Consider the following 22974-nt stretch of genomic DNA (forward strand, 5'->3'; position numbering starts at 1 on the left):
TTAATTAATTAATAATAATTGAGGTGAGAGTGACTGCCCTTGACGTCAACACAGCATTTGACCAAGTGTGGCATCAAGGAGCCCTAGTAAAACTGAAGTCAATGGGAATCAGGGGGGAAAACTCTCCACGGGCTAGAGACATACCTAGCACAAAGTAAGATGGTTGTGGTGGTTGGCGGTCAATCACTGCAGGAGTTCCTCAGGGCAGTGTCCTAGGTCCAACCATCTTCAGCTGCTTCATCAATGACCTTCCCTCCAACATAAGGCCAGAAATGGGGATGTTCGCCGATGACTGCACAGTGTTCAGTGCCATTCGCAACTCCTCAGATAATGAAGCAGTCTATGCCTGCATGCAATAAGACCTGGACGACATTCAGGCTTGGGCTGATAAGTGGCATGTAACAATCGCGCCACACAAGTGCCAGGCAATGACTATCTCCAACAAGCAAGAGTCTAACCACCGCCCCTTGACATTCAATGGCATTACCATCGCCGAATCCCCCACCATCAATATCGTGGGGGCCACCATTGACCAGAAACTTAACTGGACCAGCCACATAAATACTGCGGCAACAAGAGCAGGTCAGAGGTTAGGTATTCTGGGGCGAGTGTCTCACCTCCTGACCCCTAAAGCCTTTCCACCATCACAAGGCACCACCACAAGGCACACGTAAGGAGTGTGATGGAATACTCTCCACTTGCCCAGCTCCAACTGAACACCCAAGAAGCTCGACACCATCCAGGACAAAGCAGCCCGCTTGATTGGCTCCCCATCCACCACCTTAAACATTCACTCCCTCCACCACCAGCGTACCGTGGCTGCAATGTGTACTATTTACAAGATGCACTGCAGCAACTCGCCAAGGCTTCTTCGGCAGCACCTCCCAAACCCGCGACCTCTACCACCTAGAAGGACAAGGGCAGCAGGTGCATGGGAACACCACCACCTCCAAGTTGCCCTCCAAGTCACACACCATCCTGACTTGGAAGTATATCGCCGTTCCTTCATCGTCATTGGGACAAAATCCTGGAACTCCCTACCTAACAGCACTGTGGGAGTACCTTCACCACTCGGACTGCAGTGGTTCAAGAAGGCGGCTCACCACCAGGGATGGGCAATAAATGCTGGCTTTGCCAGCGATGCTCACATCCTAGGAACTAATAAAAAAAAATATGTCCTATCCATTTCCCCCCTCCAGACTTGCATTTCTCAGTACAGAAATGTTTGCAATTTCTGTCCACCTAGTCTGTGGTTTCTTTTTATTTTCAAGTAAAAATTTGTCTTTCAATATTTGGTCAGTCCCATGAGAAGGGGACCCAAGTATCTCCTGTCCCACATTGCGAGTGGTCATGCGACATTTGCAGTCCCATATGATTGAACTGTTGTGTTTTTGTACAAGAACGATGCAGAATTTTCAGTTGTAATGCCCTTGGGGCTGCTACTGAGAGTGAAGTCACTCATATTGGATCATAGTATAGTCCACCATACCTGGCTGAGATGTTCTCCCATTGAGATTAAAATGAAACTGAAAAAGGAGGCTTATGTTAAATGTCAGGTTCATAATATGGTAGAAAAGCGAGCAGAATACAGAAAGTGTAGGGGGGAACTGAAAAAGGAAGTAGAGGGGATAACCGAGTGTATAAGTGGGTAACATAGTCAAAGGAAGGGTGAGGCTGATTAGAGACGGTCTTGGGGAGGCAGAGGGAATGACTGAGGTACTAAATGAGCACTTTCACAAAAGAAGAGGACGCTGCCAATATCACCGTAAAGGAGGGGGGTAGAGAAATTGGATACGATAAAATAGAGGAGGTACTTAAAAAGGTTGGCAGCACTCAAAAGTAGAAAAGTCACTTGTGGAAGGAGCAAAGAACAAGCTTTCTGCTCATCGAGTTTTTCCTTACATCGCAGCCCTCCAATTTAACTGTGTACTCACTCAGTGTGGGCATTATTTACCAGTACAAAAAATGGAATTGGGTGCTAATCTCTCATGTTTTCATGTCCCAATCTTCCAGTCCCAGCATTGCTCCTTGCTTTCCATCCATAAATGTTATTATCTTTTTGAATCATTCATGGATTATCCCACAATAATAGATTCAGTGATAATCAAATCCATGTTACTCCATTTTCTGAATCTGAGGAAGGTAATGGGCAGGAAATCAATGTAATTAGATTATCCAAGCAGACTGTCTAATGGCAATTTCTTTCTCCTTCCAAACCATATTGGGTGTTTTAATCTAGGAGGAAATACCTATCGAGTTAAATGGTGCAAATTGAATGGCAGACTGGGTTCTAGGATTTGGCAAACACACTGCTCCCTTTCATTGACCCCTCGACTTTTAGCCCTCTTACCCAGCTACCTCCCAGTAAAACAATTCCCCTCTAGTTTTTGTGATGAATCTATTCAAAATGATCAACAGGATCCTAGCGAACAAATAGCTGAACATGGGCGTGATCGTATTTAATGTAGGTTGTACCATTGAAGAGAGGCAACTTTTCCATACTTGTCTTGATCCTAGAAGTCAAAAGGAGAAAATTGTACTCCAACGTGCAATGCATTGCGGCTGATATTACCATGCTCTTGTACGTCTGCCCCTTCCTCTCCATTTAAATGGGTGAGGGGTGAAGGTTTGCATCTCGTAACGCTAGTCGCATAAACACAGAGCCTCCGGTTTGACCCTTAACCCTGTGTCATGCTATTTTCCTTACTCCTAAAAGTCTCTCGTACACTGAGAGTATACGTTTCTGCCTTCTGTGAAAATGTTAGGTCATCTGCATAAGGAGTTGGCCTGTAGAATCCTTCCCTTGATCAAAGGCCTTGTATTCTGGGGTCCGTTCTAGGCACTCCTCTAAGTGACTCGACGGCCAGAAGAAAATTGGTGCCAAAGGGCTTGCCTGTGTAGTACCCTTGGCACTCTTAAAGGGGCAAGAGAAGGGCATTACGCTACTGTGAGTGGCGTAAAGAGTCTATCCACCTGAAGAAGGCAGAGTACAATCGGTGCTTGTGTTCTGCTTAATCAGATGCCTTCTTTACAGCTAGTGAACACAGTTACTGGATCCCATTTTTCTACAGCTCTATAAACACAAAATACTAGTCTGATTTATTGGAATCTGTTCTAGCTTGATTAAAGTTTTCATCCATCCTAATCACTCACATGGGCCACTGAGTACATAAGAACGTAAGAAATAAGAGCAGGAGTAGGCCATACGGCCCCTCGAGCCTGCTCCGCCATTCAATAAGATCATGGCTGATCATCAACCTCAACTCCACTTTCCTGCCCGATCTCCATATCCCTTGATTCCCCTAGAGTCCAAGAATCTATCTACCTCAGCCTTGAATATACTCAAAGACTCAGCATTCACAGCCCTCTGGGGCAGAATTTTCCAAAGATTCACAACCCTCTGAGTGAAGAAATTCCTCCTCATTTCAGTCTTAAATGGCCTACCCCTTATCCTGAGACTATGCCCCCTAGTTCTAGACACTCCAGCCAGGGGTAACAACCTCTCAGCATCTAGCCTGTCAATCCCCTTCAGAATCTTGTATGTTTCATGAGATCAGCTCTCATTCTTCTAAACTCCAGAGAGTATAGGCCCATTCTACACAATCTCATCATAGGACAGCCCTCTCATCCCAGGAATCAATCTAGTGAACGCTCGTTACACCGCCTCCAAGGCAAGTATATCCTTCTTTAGATAAGGAGACCAAAATTGTGCACAGTACTCCAGGTGTGGTCTCACCAAGGCCCTGTGCAATTGTAGCAAGACTTCCTTACTCTTCTACTCCAATCCCCTTGCAATAAAGGCCAACATGCCATTTGCCTTCCTTATTGCTTGCTGTACCTGCATGCTAGCTTTCTGTGTTTCTTGCACAAGGACACCCAAATCTCTCTCAACACCAACATTTGAAAGTTTCTCACCATTTAAAAAAATTCTGTTTTTCTATTCTTCCTACCAAAGTGAATAACCTCACATTTCCCTACATTATACTCCATCTGGCACCTTACTGCCCACTCGTTTAGTCTATCTATATCCCTTTGCAGACTCTTTGTGTTCTCCTCACAACTTACTGTCCCACCTAGCTTTGTATCATCAGCAAACTTGGATACATTACACTCGGTCCCTTCATCTAGGTCATTAATATAGATTGTAAATAGCTGAGGCCCCAACACTGATCCTTGCGGCACTCCACTAGTTACAGCCTGCCAACCTGAAAAAGATCCGTTTATCCCTACTCTCTGTTTTCTATCCGTTAACCAATCCTCTACCCATGCTACCATATTACCCCCAACCCCATGAGCCCTAATCTTGTGTAATAACCTTTAATGTGGCACCTTATCAAATGCCTTTTGGAAATCCAAATATACTACACCCATTGGTTCCCCTTTATCTACCCTGCTAGTTACATCCTCAAAACTCTAATAAATTTGTCAGACGTGATTTCTCTTTCATAAAACCATGTTGACTCTACCTAATCATGTTATGATTTTCTAAGAGACTTGATACCACTTCCTTAACAATGGATTCCAGCATTTACCCGACGACTGATGTCAGGCTAACTGGCCTGTAGCTCCCTGTATTTTCTCTCCCTCCTTTCTTGAATAGCAGTGTTACATTTGCGACTTTCCAATCCGCTGGGACTATTCCAGAATCTAGGGAATTTTGGAAGATGAAAACCAATGCATCCATATCTCTTCAACCACCTCTTTTAGAACCCTAGGATGTAGGCCGTCGGGTCCAGGGGATTTGTCGGCTTTTAATCCCATTAGTTTCTCTAGTACTTTTTCTCTACTTATATTAATTACATTAAGTTCCTCACCCTCATTACACCCTTGGTTCCCCACCATTTTTGGTATGCTTTTTGTGTCTTCTACTGTGAAGACAGATACAAAATATTTGTTTAACATTTCTGCCATTTTCTTATTCCCCATAATAATTTCTCCTGTCTCAGCCTCTAAGGTACCAACGTTTACTTTTGCTACTCTTTTCCTTTTTACATACTTGTCGAAACTCTTACAATCTGCTTTTATATTTCTTGCTAGTTTTCTCTCATTCTATTTTTTCCCTTTATCAATTTTTTGGTCAACCTTTGCTGGTTTCTGAAACTCTCCCAATCCTCAGGCTTACTATTATTCTTTGCAACATTATAAGCTTCTTCTTTCAATCTAATGCTATCCTTCTTTAGTTAGCCACGGTTGGATCACTTTTCCTGTGGAGTTTTTGTTTCTCAATGGAATGTATTTTTGTTGAGAATTATGAAATATTTCTTTAAGTGCTAGCCACTGCTTATCTATCACCATACCTTTTAATCTATTTTTCCAATCTGCCTGAGCCAACTCGCCCCTCATACCTATGTAATTGGCTTTATTTAAGTTTAAGACTCTAGTTTCGGACTTAAAATTAATGTGAAATTCTGAGAATGACTTGCCTATCATATTATGATCACTCTGCCCCAGAGGATCCTTTACTATGAGATTGCTAGTTAAGACCGGGACCATTGCATCTTTAAAAGAAAAAAGTTGAAGCAGAGGAAGATAGAGGACTGTGGGAGGGGAGAAGGGCGGAATTGGTTTGGATTGATGTAGCAAGAGTTGGTAATGATCCAATGGGGCAAATGGTCGCCTTCTGTGCTGTTATTCTAAGGGCATCGTTCACTGAAAGCTGAAGCAGACTCCGAACTGAGAAAATACAGTAAGTGGCTTATGTTTACTGTAATGAGAATTTTTCCATCAGTACTTTGTCCCACAGAAACGGGGATAACTGTTGCAATTGTTACTGTTCTGTCTTCTCCAAACTGTAGAAACAATGCGAAATATTTGTAAATGTCAAAAGAACCATTTCTGGGGGAAAACAAGTTAGCAAACTGACGGAAAGCTGCATTTGTAACATTGGATTTATGTTTCTTAAATACATGGAAACTGGGCTAGAATGTTTTTTGTCCACCTGCAGCTGATTCCTTTTATTTTTCACCACTGCTCCAAGTCTTTTAATAAAGCACATTATTAAACAAGTTCATGTATATTCCTCGTTTACCAAACCTGATCGACTTGCGGTAGTGCAGCTGCTGTGATGCTTTAACAATTAGCAGAGAACTGATGTTTCAACTTGTTAGACCTGTCTGACTAAACTGCCAACACACAGAACTGGAGGACTATCTTGTGTCTGAGAAACTGATAAAGGGGAATGGAAGGGAAACCACATTTTAATCTGTGATTTTTAAGAATTTAATTAATTGATTTCTACATTCTAAACATGAGACACAAGGTTTTCTTTTGGTTGAGTGTGTCACTGATCACATTACATGCCCATCGGGTTGATGAGATGATTGATGCCGTGGCAGCTTTGTTGCATTTAGAGGATTGCTGCAATGTGACGTGTTGTTAAGATGTCGCAAAACAAAATCAGATGATTGCTTATGAGAAGAGTTAACTCCGCAGAGTAATTCAGAAGGGGTGTTTACTTCCTGATTTATACATCTCCCCTTTTGGTGGTGCCTCGGGATGAAGTATCTTTTTGTCATGGGGGGAGGGTGGGTGGGGGGCAGGCTAGTTTGAAAAGAGTTGCATCTGCTCAACAGGTCATGTAACTTGCATTGTTTTCCAGAAGTCCCTCAATCAGGTGAAATAACGGCTAAAGTCACATTTTAGAAAATACATCCTATCCAGGGTGATTTTATAGGTCCTCCCAGCACAGCTGTTTTTTTTCCCCTTTCGGCAGCATCAGGTATGGTGACGAACAAGCCCTGCTGTGCCTTCCTGTGAGGTTTCAGAGAATCGGTACAGTGGGTGCTCCAGATGAAGAATTGTGAAATCTAATTGTATTGTCCTGTAAGATTTGACCTAACTTGTAATTTGATTTCTGTGAAACGCTTTTTTGTTTTGCAAAAGCCTTTCTGATGCTGACCTTGTTTCTACAGCTCTGTTCCATGTGTCAGAGAACTGGTGCCACTCTAGGCTGCTACATTAAAGGCTGCCCTCTTAAGTACCACTATGCCTGTGCTGTAGATAGTAGTGAGTATCTCTTCAGTTATTTTTGGTTATGATCAAGAAGGTAAAATGTTTGTGGAGTTGTGCCCCAATCTTTGCTTTACGTTAATTATTACATAACTAAATATGGAGAGCTGAATACAACCATTTTGTTCTCTACAAATAATGGGTCTCGCCGTGGTAATGCTTTCTGCATTAGAAAGGACACTGGTGATTTAAATTTGATGAACACTAGTGCTATGTGAGCCAGTAAAAGTAATTACCCAATTCTATTCTGATACTACAGACCCCTGATAATTCATTTATTTTGCACTCCCACAAATTTGAATTATCCAGAAATTCAAATTAAGCAATTGTATTAAAATGGCCTTTAGCGTAACTCAAATTTTCAAATTAACAGGAATGGGCTGTGTATTTAAAATGATGGAATAAATTATAACATTCAGATTTGATTTGATGAAACTGGTGCAGAGCTGAGTCAGTATTTGCTGGAGCCCATTGAGCTGCTTAACACTAGTTTTAAGTACTGGGCCATTGCTGCCTTGTTTAGTGTATCGGCACTAATATGCTTCAGGCAGAATTGTACTTAAGCCAATGTACTTTCATGTTGTGCGATATGTTCTTGTGTGATGCTGTTAATTCATCCCCTCTTTGCTCTCACAATTGCCCCATCAGTAATGACAAGCCAATACTTCACCCTAGTGTTCGACAGCTCAAAATGCTCTCTCCAGACGCAGCTCCAATTTAGAAGAACAAAACTTGCAGTTGTACGGCTGGCTACAGTGATCTCAGTATGATTTCATACTCCCATTGCACTGTGCTGAAATCTCGGTGACAATGCTGCTAAAATGTATTTTTAATTCACTGGATGAATTAATTATTTTTTGGGGAGGGGATGGGTTAGGAGAAGAATAGAAAGGGCAAAGGATCACGGGTGGTGGAATTCTCTTCAGTGACACAGAGGAAAAAGCAATTAAAGCACAGCCAGAGAGCTTGGTCCTGTACTGAAAGGCTCTGCATTGTCCCAGTAGGCCGGTGAATGGTTAATGGGATCTGTCAGCCGATAGTGTTTGATGCATTGGCTGATGGATCCATTATCCTGCTATTGACCTTTTATGTATTGAAGACTTCTTGTGTTACGAAAAACTGTGGTGTCATTGCTTTTTTTCCCCCTCCTCTTTTAAAAAGGGAAGGAAAGCATAGTAATCGAGCGCATCACCACATTAATGCACTAAAAATCATCTGTTATAACCAGCAGCACTGACAGATGATCGCCAGCAGTTTAGGGAGGAAAACTTCAGTTGCCTTCTCATAATAAGCATCACCATAACTATGGTGTCGCCAAATTAAATGGCAGCACCAAAGCTAATAATGATGGGACATTTATGTGGCAAAGTGTGTTTATTTCTTGGGTTGTCATTCCCCTTTAAATGGAATTCTGACATAATGCTGATTGTTATAGCCATTGTCACTTGCTGTTGGTTCCAGGTTATAGAATCAGCGGGGGAAAAATTCGGTATCGCCCATTTTGGGGCGCTAATATCGGCCGGGCGCAAAGTTTAGTGGCCGGCGCTAATTATCGCCTCCGACTGCAAAATTCGCCTCTATCGCCCCTGGAGGTGATTCGAGTGCTAAATCAGGCGCTACACACCTCTCAAGGCACAAACGTCGTGGAGAGAGGCGCTACCTCAGAACGCTTCCGAATTCAGGCGATGTCAGTTATGGAAGCCAGACACACTGGCGCCATCCAGTTCTTAAAGGGAAGGGGCCATCTTGCTGGTCAGCCACTCCCTGCTCATTGCAGTCTTGAATCTCGGCCTGGAGAGACCTTAAAAGCAATTGTGTTGGAAGCACTAATGGATAGGCCCAGGGAAAGAGCTCGGTGCTTGGGAACCTCAAAAGTGGTGCTGAGGGCCAAAACTCCTTAGGACAGCGTTAAAACCAAAAATTTTGCCGACAAAAAAAGGCAGAAAGTGCCCACCTTTTAAATGGAGCTCCTTCTCGACTTGAAAACGTTCCCCTCTACCTGTCGTTCCTAGTGGCAGGCGCAAAGGCAGGGGGGCGAGACTCAATATCCGGTCTGGGGCACCACCGGGGTGTTGCACGCTTGACTGGCGTCACAATCTGTGGGCGCAGGAGATCGTAGCAGTAGTGTTTAGTGCCGCCGCAAAACGACTGGTCAGTTTCACGAGCGGCGCTAAAATCGTCGTGCTTGGGCGCTAACTTCCTAGCGCCCCATTAGCGCCTCCGGGGGGCGCTAATGGGAGGTGCTAACCAACCGAATTTTTCCCCCATAGAATCTTCCAGCACAGAAGGAGGCCACTCGGCCCGTCGTGCCTGTGCCGGCTCTTTGAAAGAGCAGTCCAATTAGTCCCAATTCTTGGGTATTAATTAAAGATTGTGGCAAACTACTTTTCAAAAATAAATGAGGTTGGATGTTGTGTTTGCAGTGCTGGGGTCGGAGTTAACAGTGCTTGCACACCCAATGGTGGAGCAGTGATTGCTATCCACTACTAGTGGTCTCGCAGTCTATGTTTTTTGAGTCTTTGTTAATTGGGTCTAAATTGATTTCTGCTGTCTGAATGTGTCACTAAAAGTGAGGAATCCTGGTTGACCTGCATTTGCTCTTTATTCCAGAATGTTTCCTAAATGAAGATAATTTCTCAATGAAATGTACAAAACATAAGGTACGGCAATAGTACATCTTTATATTTCCTTAATCTTTCACCATGTACAAGTTGTGCATTCATTTTACCTATTTTCAGAGATAAAACCTTAATGCTTTTCACACATTTGTTTCATTTCTTTTTTTGCGTATGGTAAAGATCACTGTTAGACATCTTTGCCGTTCTGATTCGCTGCCATGTTCAAGGATTCCCTGTCATGGAAAATATATGTAGAAGTTATGACCAATTTACAGTATGCCAGGCTTAATTATATTTTTAATAAGTAACACTGCTATCTAAATATTAAAAACAAGTAAATAGGTAGAAATGCTTAGTGAAAATCTCATCTCCTGATTCCGGTGATAAATTGCTCTTGTTGGTTTACGATGTCATTTGAACCGTTTACTGAGATGATTTCTCCGTGCAGCAGTAACACCTCCCAACATTATCGACAACACAAACATTGAACATCTAGTCATCGGAAAGTCAGTCTGTAACTGATGGCATGAAATTGGCGGTGATTATTTCGATAAGTTTTAAAATCAACAGCAGTGTGACCTCAGTTTTAATTGGAATTCCATTTCTGCTGATATCTTGATCCAGTCAGCAGACGTGTTGAATTGTTGCTGTGAAACGTGCATTGTTAACTTAATATATAGTCTCGCTGCAAATCCTGTCTGTGCATGTGCTGGGATACACTTCCCTGGCCTTGTGGGATTTTGTTTTAGGGAGAGGAGAGAAATCTGTGCTTGGTACCTTTGTTTAGAATGCAAACTATGTTCTGCCACTCCCTTAAATTTTTAACTTTGTTTCTCAATGATTATCCTAATGTTGCCCTAACACAAGACATTTAATCTTTGTTAAAGGAGAAACTTGGCACAGAATTTACTGGTTACAATTTTAAAAACTGGAAAAATCACTGCAAACAGATTCAAACTATTACATGGGCAGCGGATGCAGAAATGCTTCCACAGTGGAATTGAGTTGCCACAATTTTAAGGTTAATGTGACAATGAATTCTCCCATTTCTTGGAAAAGTAACTGATTTGCCTCCTGTTCCTGTTGACCTGCCACAATTTTATGATATATAATGATAGGCTGACAATTCAGTGCAGGAGTGCTACATTGTTGAAGGTGCCATCTCTCCGATGACAGGTTAACCCAATGCCCTGTCCGCCATTCTTAGGTGGACATAAACGATCAGACTGGAGAAGAGCAGGGAGATCTCCCATTATCATGGCCAACATTCCTCCCTCCAGTAACAACACCAAAAACAGATTATCTAGTGATTCATTTATTTATTGTTTATGGGAGCTTGCTGTGTGGCTCTTGCCTGCCTAACAACAGTGGCTGCACTCCAAAAGTAAAGTGCTTTGGGATGTCCCGAGGACACGAAAGGTGCTATTTATCTGCAACTTCTTTCTATCACCAGAAGGCATTTGTTGTGATATTGTGCAATTAGTCCAGTGATTAGTCAGTTATTGTACTGATTTTTATACAAGTACTCCCTGCAGCTTAATGTCCCAGAAACACAGCAATTTGTGGAGCTCTGAGAGGGGTTAGTGTTTGCCTTATTTAAAAAAAAAACCACAATGTTTATTAAAATGTTTTATTAAAATTAAAAATTGCAGAAATTATTTCATAATTTGTGATTTTTTTTTTAATGGATCCAATAGTCCAAGAACATGATGGTGTCAAAACATTCACGTATAATTGGCAAGATTTTTCTCGTAGTAGATAAGTACTGTATCATTCAATTCACTTTGTAGGTCCCAACATTTAAAAAATTTGGTTTCAGCACCTCTGGACATCTCCCTCCAAAAACACAGATCTGAAATGCTTTACAGTGTTCAGTATTTCTCTGAACAAAAATCTACATTAGAGAGAGTTTATGTGATCCTTTCTTACTGCTTTTTAATGGGTGGGGTCTAGCAAGTTGGGAGTGACAATAAAAGGATCTCATCCCATGTCCCGTAGTTTTCAGGATTCCTCAAACAGTAGGATGCATTTTAACAAAAGCAAAATACTGCAGATGTGGGAAATCTGAAATAAAATTTAAAAAAACGCTGGAAACACACAGCAGGTCAAGCAGCAGGAATGTCCTCTTAACATCTTCTGATGAAAGGTCATCAACCTGAACTGTTAACTCTGTTTCTCTCTCCACAGATGCAGGATGCATTTTAATCCTGTTGTTTGAGTTGTTGTGCTTCATATGATGTATAAGCACATTTTTATTATTCTTAATTTATTGAGGTGTGGGTGGTGCAATTATTTTCCTATTGGGCAGCTCTTCAGCCATCACAATCTGTACTTGCAGCTCTAAAGATATTTTGATCATTCGTCACAGTTTTTTTTGCTCTGTGACTTGCAGAAACTAAATAGTATAGAAATATAACCGTTAACGTCGCAGCAGGAAGATGTGATCAATGAGAATTCTCTACTCCTCCAGCATTGCAGTTTATAACAGATATACCTTGTGGAATTTAATCCAAAGGACCATTGTACTGTTCTTTTACGAGGCACCAGTAATCTAACACTATGCTGTCACATGTGTAAGGATTTCAGATAGCCAAGAGTAATGAAGCCTCAGGAAATGTACAGTTAACAATGCATTATAATTTCTGTTAATGGACTATTCAGGGGACTGGTTGGTGCAGTGGCCTTTTAGCCCTGGGCCCTGGGTTCGAATCCAGCACAAACTGATGGGATGAAAGTCTCCTGTGCTTATTGATTGCAAGGGTTCGATATGAAATGTGTTTGGGCAGTCTTTAGTTCCTGGTGCGGATGAGCCCACAGCGCAAAATCATCTCTACCTCAGGACTAATTGGCAATCTCACTCAAAAGCAACGGGTGGCATATGTGGAAAAAATTATGATTCATCGTCGCTGGGTCAAAATCCTGGAACTCCCTCCCTAACAGCACTGTGGGAGCACCTTCACATGGAGGGCAACTAGGATGGACAATAAATGCCGGCCTTGCCAGCGACGCCCATATCTTGAGAATGAATGAATTAAAAATAAATTGCACTGGTCTTGGGCAAACCCATCATTCCATCACTACCTGCCATTGTCAATCTATATATTCTGCATCTGACCATGGTGTACTGTGTGCCCAGAGTGTCCCATCCCCCAGTAAAACCACAAAACTCTCTCAAAAAAAGTAATTTGTTTTCAAAATTGGTGAAGTTATTGCCTTCTAACTTATTGTTGTGAAATGAGTTTATTCTGGGAACATCCTGATTCTGCCCACTGGGGAAAGAGTGGTTTCTGTAATTAAACTGAGATTAATATCTGAGTCTGAAGAGTATTCTTTTGGGAGAAGGTTATGGGCTGTATTTGCCTTGCTTGCTGTCATATCTCCTGTAACCATTTTGTTTGCTCACTTACTAGGACAAAGCTCTGAAAATTTCAGCAAAGGGGGAAAGCAGGTGACAGTGATACTGAGGCTCGAGTCTGCTGAACTGTAAGTAGATTCAGTCGTACCTGAATTCATTTCGCACAACATGCTGTTTCTTATATTGTAGCAGCAGTGCTGACTTGGAAATGCAACATTTGTGGCTTGTAACCCATGCTTGTCTGTTACACTTCATGCAGCCAGTCTGTGGCATGGTTGTTGGCAGTTAATGAAGCTATTATTTTCTCAGACTCTTGCCAAAAAACCTACAGATTTCTGCAATTAACCTGATAATTAACCCCTCTAAAGAGGAATCTTAAATCTAGGGCAAAACCTGGAGACCTCAGCCTGCAGCACTTCTGGGGTGGTCTGTTTAGCCCAGGGAGCACCTCATCGAAATAGAAGACATCTTCAGTCACCTGCGTCACATACAGGCAGGTGGGCGAAGTTCCATGGGGGAGGAGGTGCTAATGATGCAGCCAGTGTGCTTTAACACTATCTTTTTTGGGAAGATAGTTGGTAGATTTTATTATTTACTTAATGTTTTATTTCTTTCTTACAAATTTGTATATCAGCTGTGGCTCAGTGGAAGCACTCTCGCCTCCGAGTCAGAAAGTCATGGGTTCAAGGCCTACTCCAAAGACTTGAGCACACAATCTTGGCTGACACTTAAGTGCAGTACTGAGGGAGTGCTGCACTTGTCGGATGAGACGTTAAACCGAGGCCCTGTCTACCCTCTCGAGTGAACATGAAAGATCCCATGGAGCTATTCGAAAAAGAGCAGGGGAGTTCTCCCCAGTGTCCTTGCCAATATTTATTACTCAACCAACACCACTAAAACAGATTACAGGAAACTTTCGATTAACCGGCCCCTAAATAACCGGAACGCTCTATCCACCGGCAAAATTCAGGAGTTGGTTCAGGTAACTTTTTTTTACTTTTAGTTACTTTTTTTAATTGATTTGTTGCTGTGCAAGGGTGTAGCTGCAGCTGTTGCTAAGCTACAGAGACGCTTGCAACTTGTGCCCATTGTTTTGAAGCACAGGGTTTGTTGCTTTAGACGGAGCTCTGAGCTCCGTATCTTTTACTATAGCGTTCGGTTATCCGGAATTGTTGATGAACCGGCAACACGTCGGTCCCGTCCGTGCCGGATACCGGAAAGTTTCCTGTATCTAGTCATTTATTGTATTGCTGTTTGTGGGAGCTTGCTGTGCGCAAATTGGCTACCGTGTTTCCTACATTACAACAGTGACTCCACTTCAATAGTATCTCGTTGGCTGTAAAACACTTTGGGATGTCCTGAGGTCGTGAAAGGTGCTATGTAAATGCAAATCTTTTTTGTTGTTGCAGAAATAAGCCTAATTCTGATTACAAACATTCTGGGTTTTTTTTTTACTTGAACAAAGTGATGCAGGAAAAATGAAATCTGAAAGTGGTTGCTTAATGAATAGAGTTTTAGGCATTGGTGGCTTTGGTCAACAGCGAAGATATGATAAATGGAACTCCTGGTACTTTAATTTCTGCTCAGTTAACATTGGAGCTATATGGTTTGGGAGGTGCTCACTGCACCGAGCGCCTTCATTTCAGGAGGAATAGATCCGCTTAAAAGCCCCAGGTGTTGAATGATGGGACAGAGGTTCGGGTTCACATCCATATTTGTGCAGCATGGAGAATACAACAACAACTACTTTGCATTTATATAGCACCTTTAACATAGTAAAACTTTATCGCTGCCGGACTGGGAGCCAGTGTAGGTCAGCGAGCAGAGCAAGAGGAACCTCCAGCAATTCTTGTCCCCCCCCCCCTTTTTATGGCAGCTTATATATGAAGCAAAGCTGCTTTTGCATTGGTGCTGTTGTAATTCGGATTCTAAAAGACGGGTGTTGGTCAGCTGGAACTCTACTGCTGGGCCAAGGGAGCCAGGTTTGGGAACTTAAACACTTAAGGAGGCCATTCTCTGGGAATCCAAATTAAAATGTTGCTGCTATAAAAGCAGCTTTTGACGATGGGATTGGGAGCCGATCACCTACCTCCCTATTCTACGGGTTCAGGAGTGTGCATAACACAGAGGAAGAAAGTAAGTGAGGGGTAAAGTCATAAATCCACCATGACACCATTTCGCTGAGCCGTTGTGGTATATGCTTGACTTGGATAACTAATGAATATTAATTCAATTGTCAAGCTGCACTAATCAGCATTAATTCAGCACCGAATCTTGTATGTATGCTGCAATTAAATAAACGTGTCGGGCATGATGGAAAACCTTGCGTGTTTGGTGGATTAGTCATATTCATATACACAGTGTCTCACTATCCCTTAAATAAAATACTGTCATGTTATCATTTCTCAAAACCTGCAAAAACCTTCAACACCATCTTGTTGTATAGACAGCAGATGGTTCATGCCCCATGATCCAAAACCCTGTCAGTAAACAGTGGTTATATTTAAATATAATTCAAAGCTTATAGAAATGGGCGTGACGTGAGGCAGTGCAGTTGAGGGGGGAAACTGATCCAGTCCCCGTGCCAACTGCATTAAAGGTTTCCGTGTTGTGAACCGTTTCAGTCCATTTCCAGTCCTGTGGCGCATCTCATTTTAAATAAATAGCAATGTACGTGTACAGACACTGCACCACCCTGGTTATGATGTTTGTGAATGAAATGACATTGGTCATTCTTGTGTAACCGCTGTAATATTCTGTAGGCAATGAGCCAAATGTAAAAGGATTTCAATTTGTGGCTTGGAAGGAAAGGAGTGGAGGAGAGGTCAGAAAGAAAGACTTGTATTTATATAACGCCTTTCACGACCTTGGGATGTCCCAAAGCGCTTTACAGCCAATGAAGTACTTTTGAAGTGTAGTCACTGTTGTAATGTAGGTACAAAGTTAAAAGAAACTTGCTACAGTTGTCACTATTTTCCCGTGTAAAATTTTGTATTTACATACACTTGGGTTCCTCTTCTTCACAGATTGCCTGGAGATGGACATGCTGTTTTGAGAGAGAGACTCAGGCTTCACTTCAGCTGCTACTTATTGCCTTCACAATGAGGCGGACTGAAGATCCTGAAAGAAAGCACTGTGGTCTCCCCTGCCCTTTATTGCAGCTGTTGGTTAAGTTGAATGAGTTAATGTTCATGGTACTTCCAAGACGATGCATCATTATTAAGAAGATTATTTCCCCCCGAATGTTAACAAGGCTGTTATGTGGGGTGGGGTGTTTCTCTGCATTGTCTGTAAACTTTACACCAGAGCTCAATACATCCACTACATTTTTCAGAACGAGCTGCGACAGGTTTGTGTACGTATGGCAAAGACAAACCTCGTATTCATAGCAATGACTAGGCTGTGCATTCAGAGCAGGCACGAGAAAAGAAAGCGATCTAGACCCCCCCAGTATGATACCATAATTATCTCGATGGTTCTTCCATGTGCATTAGCAGGGTTAAAAACACCATTGGTTCTGTTTCTAGTCATTAGCTCTGTGCACATTTTGTGCATAATGGCGTCATTCTCAGACATGCATGGTGATGCTGTAGTGGACTGCACTTAACTCTAAACTGCAGCACCTGAATTTCTTTGGGCCCTTTGAAAGCTGTGATTATCCTCGTAGTATAGTGGCGCTGTCCTCCTGCTGAAACAGCCAGTCTTCAGTTGGGTGTGCACATCAGGGGAATGTTGCTGGACCCAGTGCAGCCAGGACAGAAGCAAACTGCAGCCACACATTAAAATCTTTTGGAAATGCTGATTGGAAACAAAGAAGATCCTATTTTACACCCGTCAAATGAAAAGAGTCAGAATTGATTTGCTTACTGTAATCCTCTCGCTCTGTAGTTACAGTTGGCTGCCATAAAATGGGTTATTCATGGGTTTCAGTTTGGCATTTGCCACAGAAGTTAATAGTGTTATAGGCTGAAATATTAAAGCATACAAAATTGCCCCGTCACTCCCGCAGTTACCCCACATAAGTTTACTTGTTTTACAGTATTTTTGAAAACCTGCTGTAAATGACAGCCTCACTATTTTCTCCTTTTGTAAAGGGTGAGATAGGTTATACTGCTCCTATTTTTTCATACCTAGATTGTTTCAATGCTTTTTGAATCGATTGGCTTTGATGATCATTTACGGAGCTACGGTTCTTTTAAAGCGTATAATTGTTCTGCGTTTTTTTTTAAACAAAAATAAAATCCTAACTGCATTTCTTGTTCAAATTAACTATTGTAGCTGGATTAAACCACCACTTTATCCCACTGCGTTGTGTAAGGGCCAGTGGGCCTGACTCTGGGTAAAGATGGCCATAACAGTCTCAAAACAGTAAAAAGTACAATTTAAAGCCGTCACTGTGGCTTGAGTTACGACAACAAACTTTCAGTTTTGCGCTCCTGCCTTAAGCCCCTAGTTTTGCTGATCCCTGAAGGAGCAATGTAAGGCAGGTTTTGTTATATTTAATGGCTCTAGGTTAGAGGAGAGTTGTTATGTAGTCTTGTTTGTGTTTTTTTTATATAAAGGTATAGGCCAGCCAAGAGGGATACTGCAGTGCAAATACCACTTTTATTATATATATTATATATATAAATATATTTATTTTTAAAATTAATCATGCTAAGAATTTTTTTAACTCCCTTAAGTTCCATGTACTATCCTTTTGCATCATTCAGTGACTTATACAGCACAAACGTGGCTCAATAGTGAGAGCCATCTTGCAGCAGTTACTACTGCTGCCTTCTCAGAAATCCATAATTCAGATGCATGAAACCAGTCAGGTCATGATCGGTGGTCTAGAAACCCTTAGTGTGCTGATTAAACTAGGCAGCCATACAGTCGTCACAAATGCAGTGACGGGTGCTTTAAGAGTTAAAGGGCACTCCCCATATCTTGCCAAGTAATGATGGTCATGCAGAGTGCTTACATTTTCCTATCTTGTCTGATAATGTTTTTGTTTTTAAAGCAAATGAGCAGTCTGCTAACTTTTACATTTTTGCCTAAACTTCTCTCAAATTTCAGTTTCCTCTTCTAAAACATCCCATTAAATTCACGTGTTACTTGAAAAGTTGCTGTTCGCATAATGAACTGCAGCTGCTGTAGTTGTGGAAAGCAGGGTTGAGGTAAGTTTGGAAGAGCTATCCCTGCTGTGTACGTTGCTCGACTCTCGAGGTTCATACTGTCTCCAAAAATAAGAGAACCTGACGGAGCAAGGACAGGTATTGTTGAACCCTTGGATTATTTGTCTGCTGCAGAGTTTTAGTTTACCTAAAATACACTTCTATTTTTTTTTCTCCTTTTTAATGTGTCTGCAACATGAGCCATACAAGGCCAGGAAGGATCCTGAAATAAAAACAGAAAATGCTGGAAATACTCAGCAGGCCAGGCAACATCTGTAAAGAGAGAAACGGAGTTAACGTTACAGGTCGGTGACCTTTCGTCAGAACTGGAAGGTCCATGGTTGGATCCCCGTTTTATGCTGAGTTAGTTGATCTGAGCCGAGGCACTTGATGCCCCCAGGCTAAGGAGGGGAAATAAATTTGTCATGGTTCTCACTCCTGATCACTGTCCAGTTGGGAATGTGCACGTGGACTGCTGACTGTATCATGTTCAGTTGTCCATTAGCCAGCTGACCTCTACTGTCTTGGCTCACATGAAGAATGTCTACTGGGTGTGGTACCAGAGGGCAAGTAGTCCAGCATTGGTCACTTCAGGAACAAAAGGAAGACACAGTTTAAGAGATGGGGAGTAATGCAGTGATTCCAACACTCAATTCCTTGCTCATGGGTTTGACTCCCAGTCTTCACCAGTGGTTTTTACCAGTCACACGATGAGCTTGCCAAGTTATGGGCCAGGTCACTATGTACAGTAGGGGAGCATTTTGCAGGGGAAGGTGAAATGTCACATGGCCTAATGTGCCTAATTGGACAGCTGGGCAAACGGGCATTTATGCTCAATAATGTGTAATGAAAAAGCCGAGAGGAGAACACATGCCTAATGCTAAACTTGAACAGCTTTTCTGCAAAAACTCGGAAGTACTCAGCAGCAGTATAATCATTCAGAGGGCTGCATGTACACGGAGTCCGCCATTTTCTTTGATTAAATGTATTTCCAGCGCATTTAGATTATTGCAACAGGTTGGATTATTGTGGTTTGTAAGTTTCATTGGTCAACTGAAAAGATGATTATGGTTATCTTTCTGTAGCTTCGTTCGAATTATATCTTTGATGGTTAAGTATTGAGAAGGTTGAACATCAGAAGCGAGCTGATGTAATTTAGTTGTTCCTAAGCAACCGATTAAATGTAAAGGACAAAAATTAAAAAGGAGTATCTAATTTAGTTCAAACATTTTTATTTTGTATTTTTATAAAGGTTTTCATTGCTATTTCTCCCATCCTCTGTGTCCTCCCTGTGCTCTGCTCCGAGTCCTCCCTGTGCTCTGCTCCGAGTCCTGTGCCAATGCTGCTGTATGACTCGCCAGCAGGTGTGGTATTTGGAAGGTGCCGGCCCTTTACTTGGCACCTCACAACAGTGGCACCGCCCAGCATTGTGATGCACCATGTTGCGAATTACAGCAGTCACTCTTCACCCTCCTGTTTCATGACACATCCCCAGCTGTAAATATTTTTTACAGTGGTACTGTTTTTGCCTGGTATTTTTATATTTTCTCCTCTTTCCCACCCACTCCCCTTCTGTTCCTGCTTGCCCAAATCATTCCGCAGATAAACAAGAGGGCAGGTGACCCGATCCCAGGCCCTTCCCAGTGAGGCGGCCCTCCAGCGCGGGACATTAGCAGTTTGCTGCTTACTGATATTTCTATGAGGAATATTAAGGTGGAAGAATTTGAATTTGCTATGTACCAAAGCCCTGTTAAATCTCTGCCACACCCTTGCTTTGCTTCTTCCCTATTTTCAAATTGGTAAAGTGCGGCTTCCTGTCCATGGACCTGAAAACTCGTGTTAAATTGTGCAACAGATAGTGTCACACTTTCGTTTACTTATAGCTTCCACCTTCTTGGCCCTAGCGTTACATAATTATTACTGTGCGGTAAGTTTATGCTTTGAATGATCTACAGTGGAAGACATGTTGCAGGGACTGTTCTGAATCCCGCTTGAGCCTGATCCTCTTCTCATTCCACCGCCACACTTTCCAGCAGGGGTGTCTGGACAGTGATCAGGAGTAAGAATCCCGTCAAGTTTTCCTCTTCCCCAAGCCAAGGGGAGCTGATTGCTCTCCTGCGGAGATCAACTGGCATAGCACCGAATGGGGTCTGTGGCTCAGCTTCTCACCGGATAAACCTTGCCACGCCACTGGCTGTCCTGTTTTATTTATAATTCTCATATATTTGGGGCTGTGTGATTAGTAACAGAACAATACATACCATAGAGAATAAGGGCCTCTCCTACTTCACAATAACCTGTGCAAGTCAAGTGTGGAGGTAGAGTATTGAATTGGGCAGAAATGAGACAGGCCCAACCAGGAAATGTAGCATTCTCTCCTTGCACACTGCATTCTGGCAAACGTTAGCTATGCAAATAACAGGCCACATTTCTTAATGTCAGCTATGAAAGACTGTGGGATAGCCCTGCAAGAATAGATTTTGGACAAATGTTTTATTTTAATGGATATCGAGGCAGCTGTAGTTTGAGCCACTTCCAGCTTGTACAATCTTGCAGTTCTTATTTTCTAGCGAACCTAATTCCAAAACTGACCAGCAGCTCCTTTTGAATGGGCTTGAAACAAACCTGTGCATGATGCAAAAACAAACGTGTTTTAGAACTCTCTTTAGAGGCCGGTTACAGATTTCAGTTTTGAACCTTTTTCATTCTGACAGAATCTCTGAATGTTTGTCATCTGTCTTTAACCAGCGTCACTGTGATGGTGTTGGTAGAGCCATCCTACAGGGTACAAGATGCTGTCAACCAAATCACCACAGATTGATTTTCCACTGTTTTTCCCATTTTGCTCTCCGACTAGAAAACAATGCAGAAAGTGCTCGTCTGTCACATTGCCCCAAAATGAGGCTGAATCTGAAACTGTGTCTGCGTCATTTCTATCCCCTCCCTCCACTCGTTACTAGTTTTAAAACTTCGAGACGTGGTGGCCCATTACTGTAACAGTACAGATGCTTGCTTCAGATTACTCCTATGCTGCCAGTATTGCAATTACTCTGTCGTGCTTATTGTTTGGGGCGGGTTCTTTGCAAGGTTGTTGGATGGGGATGCTTTATAGGAGCCTATTCCCAGCTAAGTGTGGATAGGTTCCTATATTGATGGAGGGTGGCGTTGGGTAAAACCACGAATGAAAATGTACTGATTCTGCGAGCAGCCTTTATGTAATAAAACTGGATATCGCTGCACCATGACCAGAAAGGGCAGAAGTAGCTGCACATCAAGTCTGAGCTCAGCAGGCTGAGGCACTAATTAGCACCAAGAACTTCATGGTAGGGATTGCTCTCCTAATACCAGTGTTCACTTCAAATTGGACGGATATGTCACCCCGCGGTTGTTATACAGAAGCTCGGTGAAAAGTGCTCGGCTTGTGGGCTGCGATTTATTGCTTTTTCATTATTTGTGTTTCTTTGTACCGGCCACTGGTTTCCCGCTGACTGAGATTTAGGTTATATATGTATAAAATAACCTTTCTTTTAAATTAGGCTGCAAGAGTTTTATGTGCTTGTTGTATTTTATTTTTAAATTCAGCCTTAAATTCAAGTGGTATCTCATGTCATTTCTGTACATTTCTTTCCATAAATAAAGATGAACAAGTTTTGGAAATAATCAGTTTGTGGGGGAATTATTTGTGTGTAATGCGCATGTATGTATGCATTCAGTAGCTGCACTACACAGGAGGCCATTCAGCCCCTCGAACCTGTTCGCCATTCAGTTAGATCATGGCTGATCTATATCCTGACTTCATCTATCCACCTTGGTTCCGTAACCCTTCACACCCTTGCCTGACAATCTATCAATCTCAGCTTTGAAATTTTCAATTGACCCCCAGCCTCAACAGCGTTATGTGAGTTCCAGATTTCCACTACCCTTTGTGTGAAGTGGTGCTTTCTGACATCACCCCTGAACGGCCTAGCTGTAACTTAAGGTTATGCCCCTTGTTCTGGACTGCCCCAACAAAGGACATAGTTTATCTCTTTCTAAAGACCAACATTCCACTAGCATTTTTAATTATTTTTGTATTCGCTTTTAGTGATTTTTGCACTTGGACCCCTAAATCTCTGCTCCTTCATAGTTCCCAGCTTCTCACCATTTAGAAAATACCCTGATCTATCGTGCTTGGGTCCAAAGTGGATGACTTCACACTACCCTACATTGAAGTTTATCTGCTACAGTTTTTCCCACTCACTTATTCTATCAATATCCATTTGCAACTTTCTGCTCCCAACTACACTGTGCCAGCTAACTTGGTGTTGTCAGCAACCTTGGATGTGGGGCTCTCTATTCCTTTTTAGCCAAGTCATTTATAAATATATACTGAAAAGCTGAGTCCCCAGTACAGACCCTGGGGGACACCACTAGTTACATCCTGTCAATTTGAGTACATACTGATTATCCAAACTTTGTGTCCTACCTCCTAACCAATTCCCTATCCAAGCCAATTGGTTAAGTCTCTTCTTAGGCAGTCCCTCAGAACCGAGGATGACTTGCTTCCACACTAAAAATGAGTTCTCAGGCGACTGATGAGTCCAATGCGGGACCTACAGTCTCTGTCACAGGTGGAGCAGACGGTGGTTGAAGGAGCGGGCGGGTGGGGTGCTTGGGTTGACGTGTGCTCCTTCAGCTGTTTGTGCTTGGCTTCTGCCTGTTCCCGACGAAGAGACTCGAGGTGTTCAACGCCTTCCTGGATGCTTCTCCACTTTATGTGGTCTTGGGCCAGGGATTCCCAGGTGTCGGTGGGGATGTTGTACTTTTTCAAGGAGGCTTTGAGGGTGTCCTTGAAGCA

General features: G+C 42.4%; 1 protein-coding gene across 3 annotated transcripts in view; it reads left to right on the forward strand.

Moving 5' to 3' along the window:
* Positions 1 to 21797, forward strand: part of LOC147102650 (uncharacterized) — a 40734-nt gene extending 18937 nt beyond the window's left edge. For all 3 annotated transcript variants that reach the window (XM_085963333.1, XM_085963332.1, XM_085963334.1), the window contains 4 exons: positions 6912 to 7005; positions 9619 to 9668; positions 13037 to 13109; positions 16008 to 21797. In XM_085963333.1, coding sequence (XP_085819459.1) covers positions 6912 to 7005; positions 9619 to 9668; positions 13037 to 13078 — 186 coding nt within the window. In that variant the 3' untranslated portion in view covers positions 13079 to 13109; positions 16008 to 21797. The remainder of the gene's footprint in view (positions 1 to 6911; positions 7006 to 9618; positions 9669 to 13036; positions 13110 to 16007) is intronic.
* The last annotated feature ends 1177 nt before the right edge of the window (positions 21798 to 22974 follow it).

This window comes from Somniosus microcephalus, chromosome 21 (genome assembly GCF_052327205.1).
Source record: "Somniosus microcephalus isolate GS21.2 chromosome 21, FLI_Smic_1.0, whole genome shotgun sequence".
NCBI lineage: Eukaryota > Metazoa > Chordata > Chondrichthyes > Squaliformes > Somniosidae > Somniosus > Somniosus microcephalus.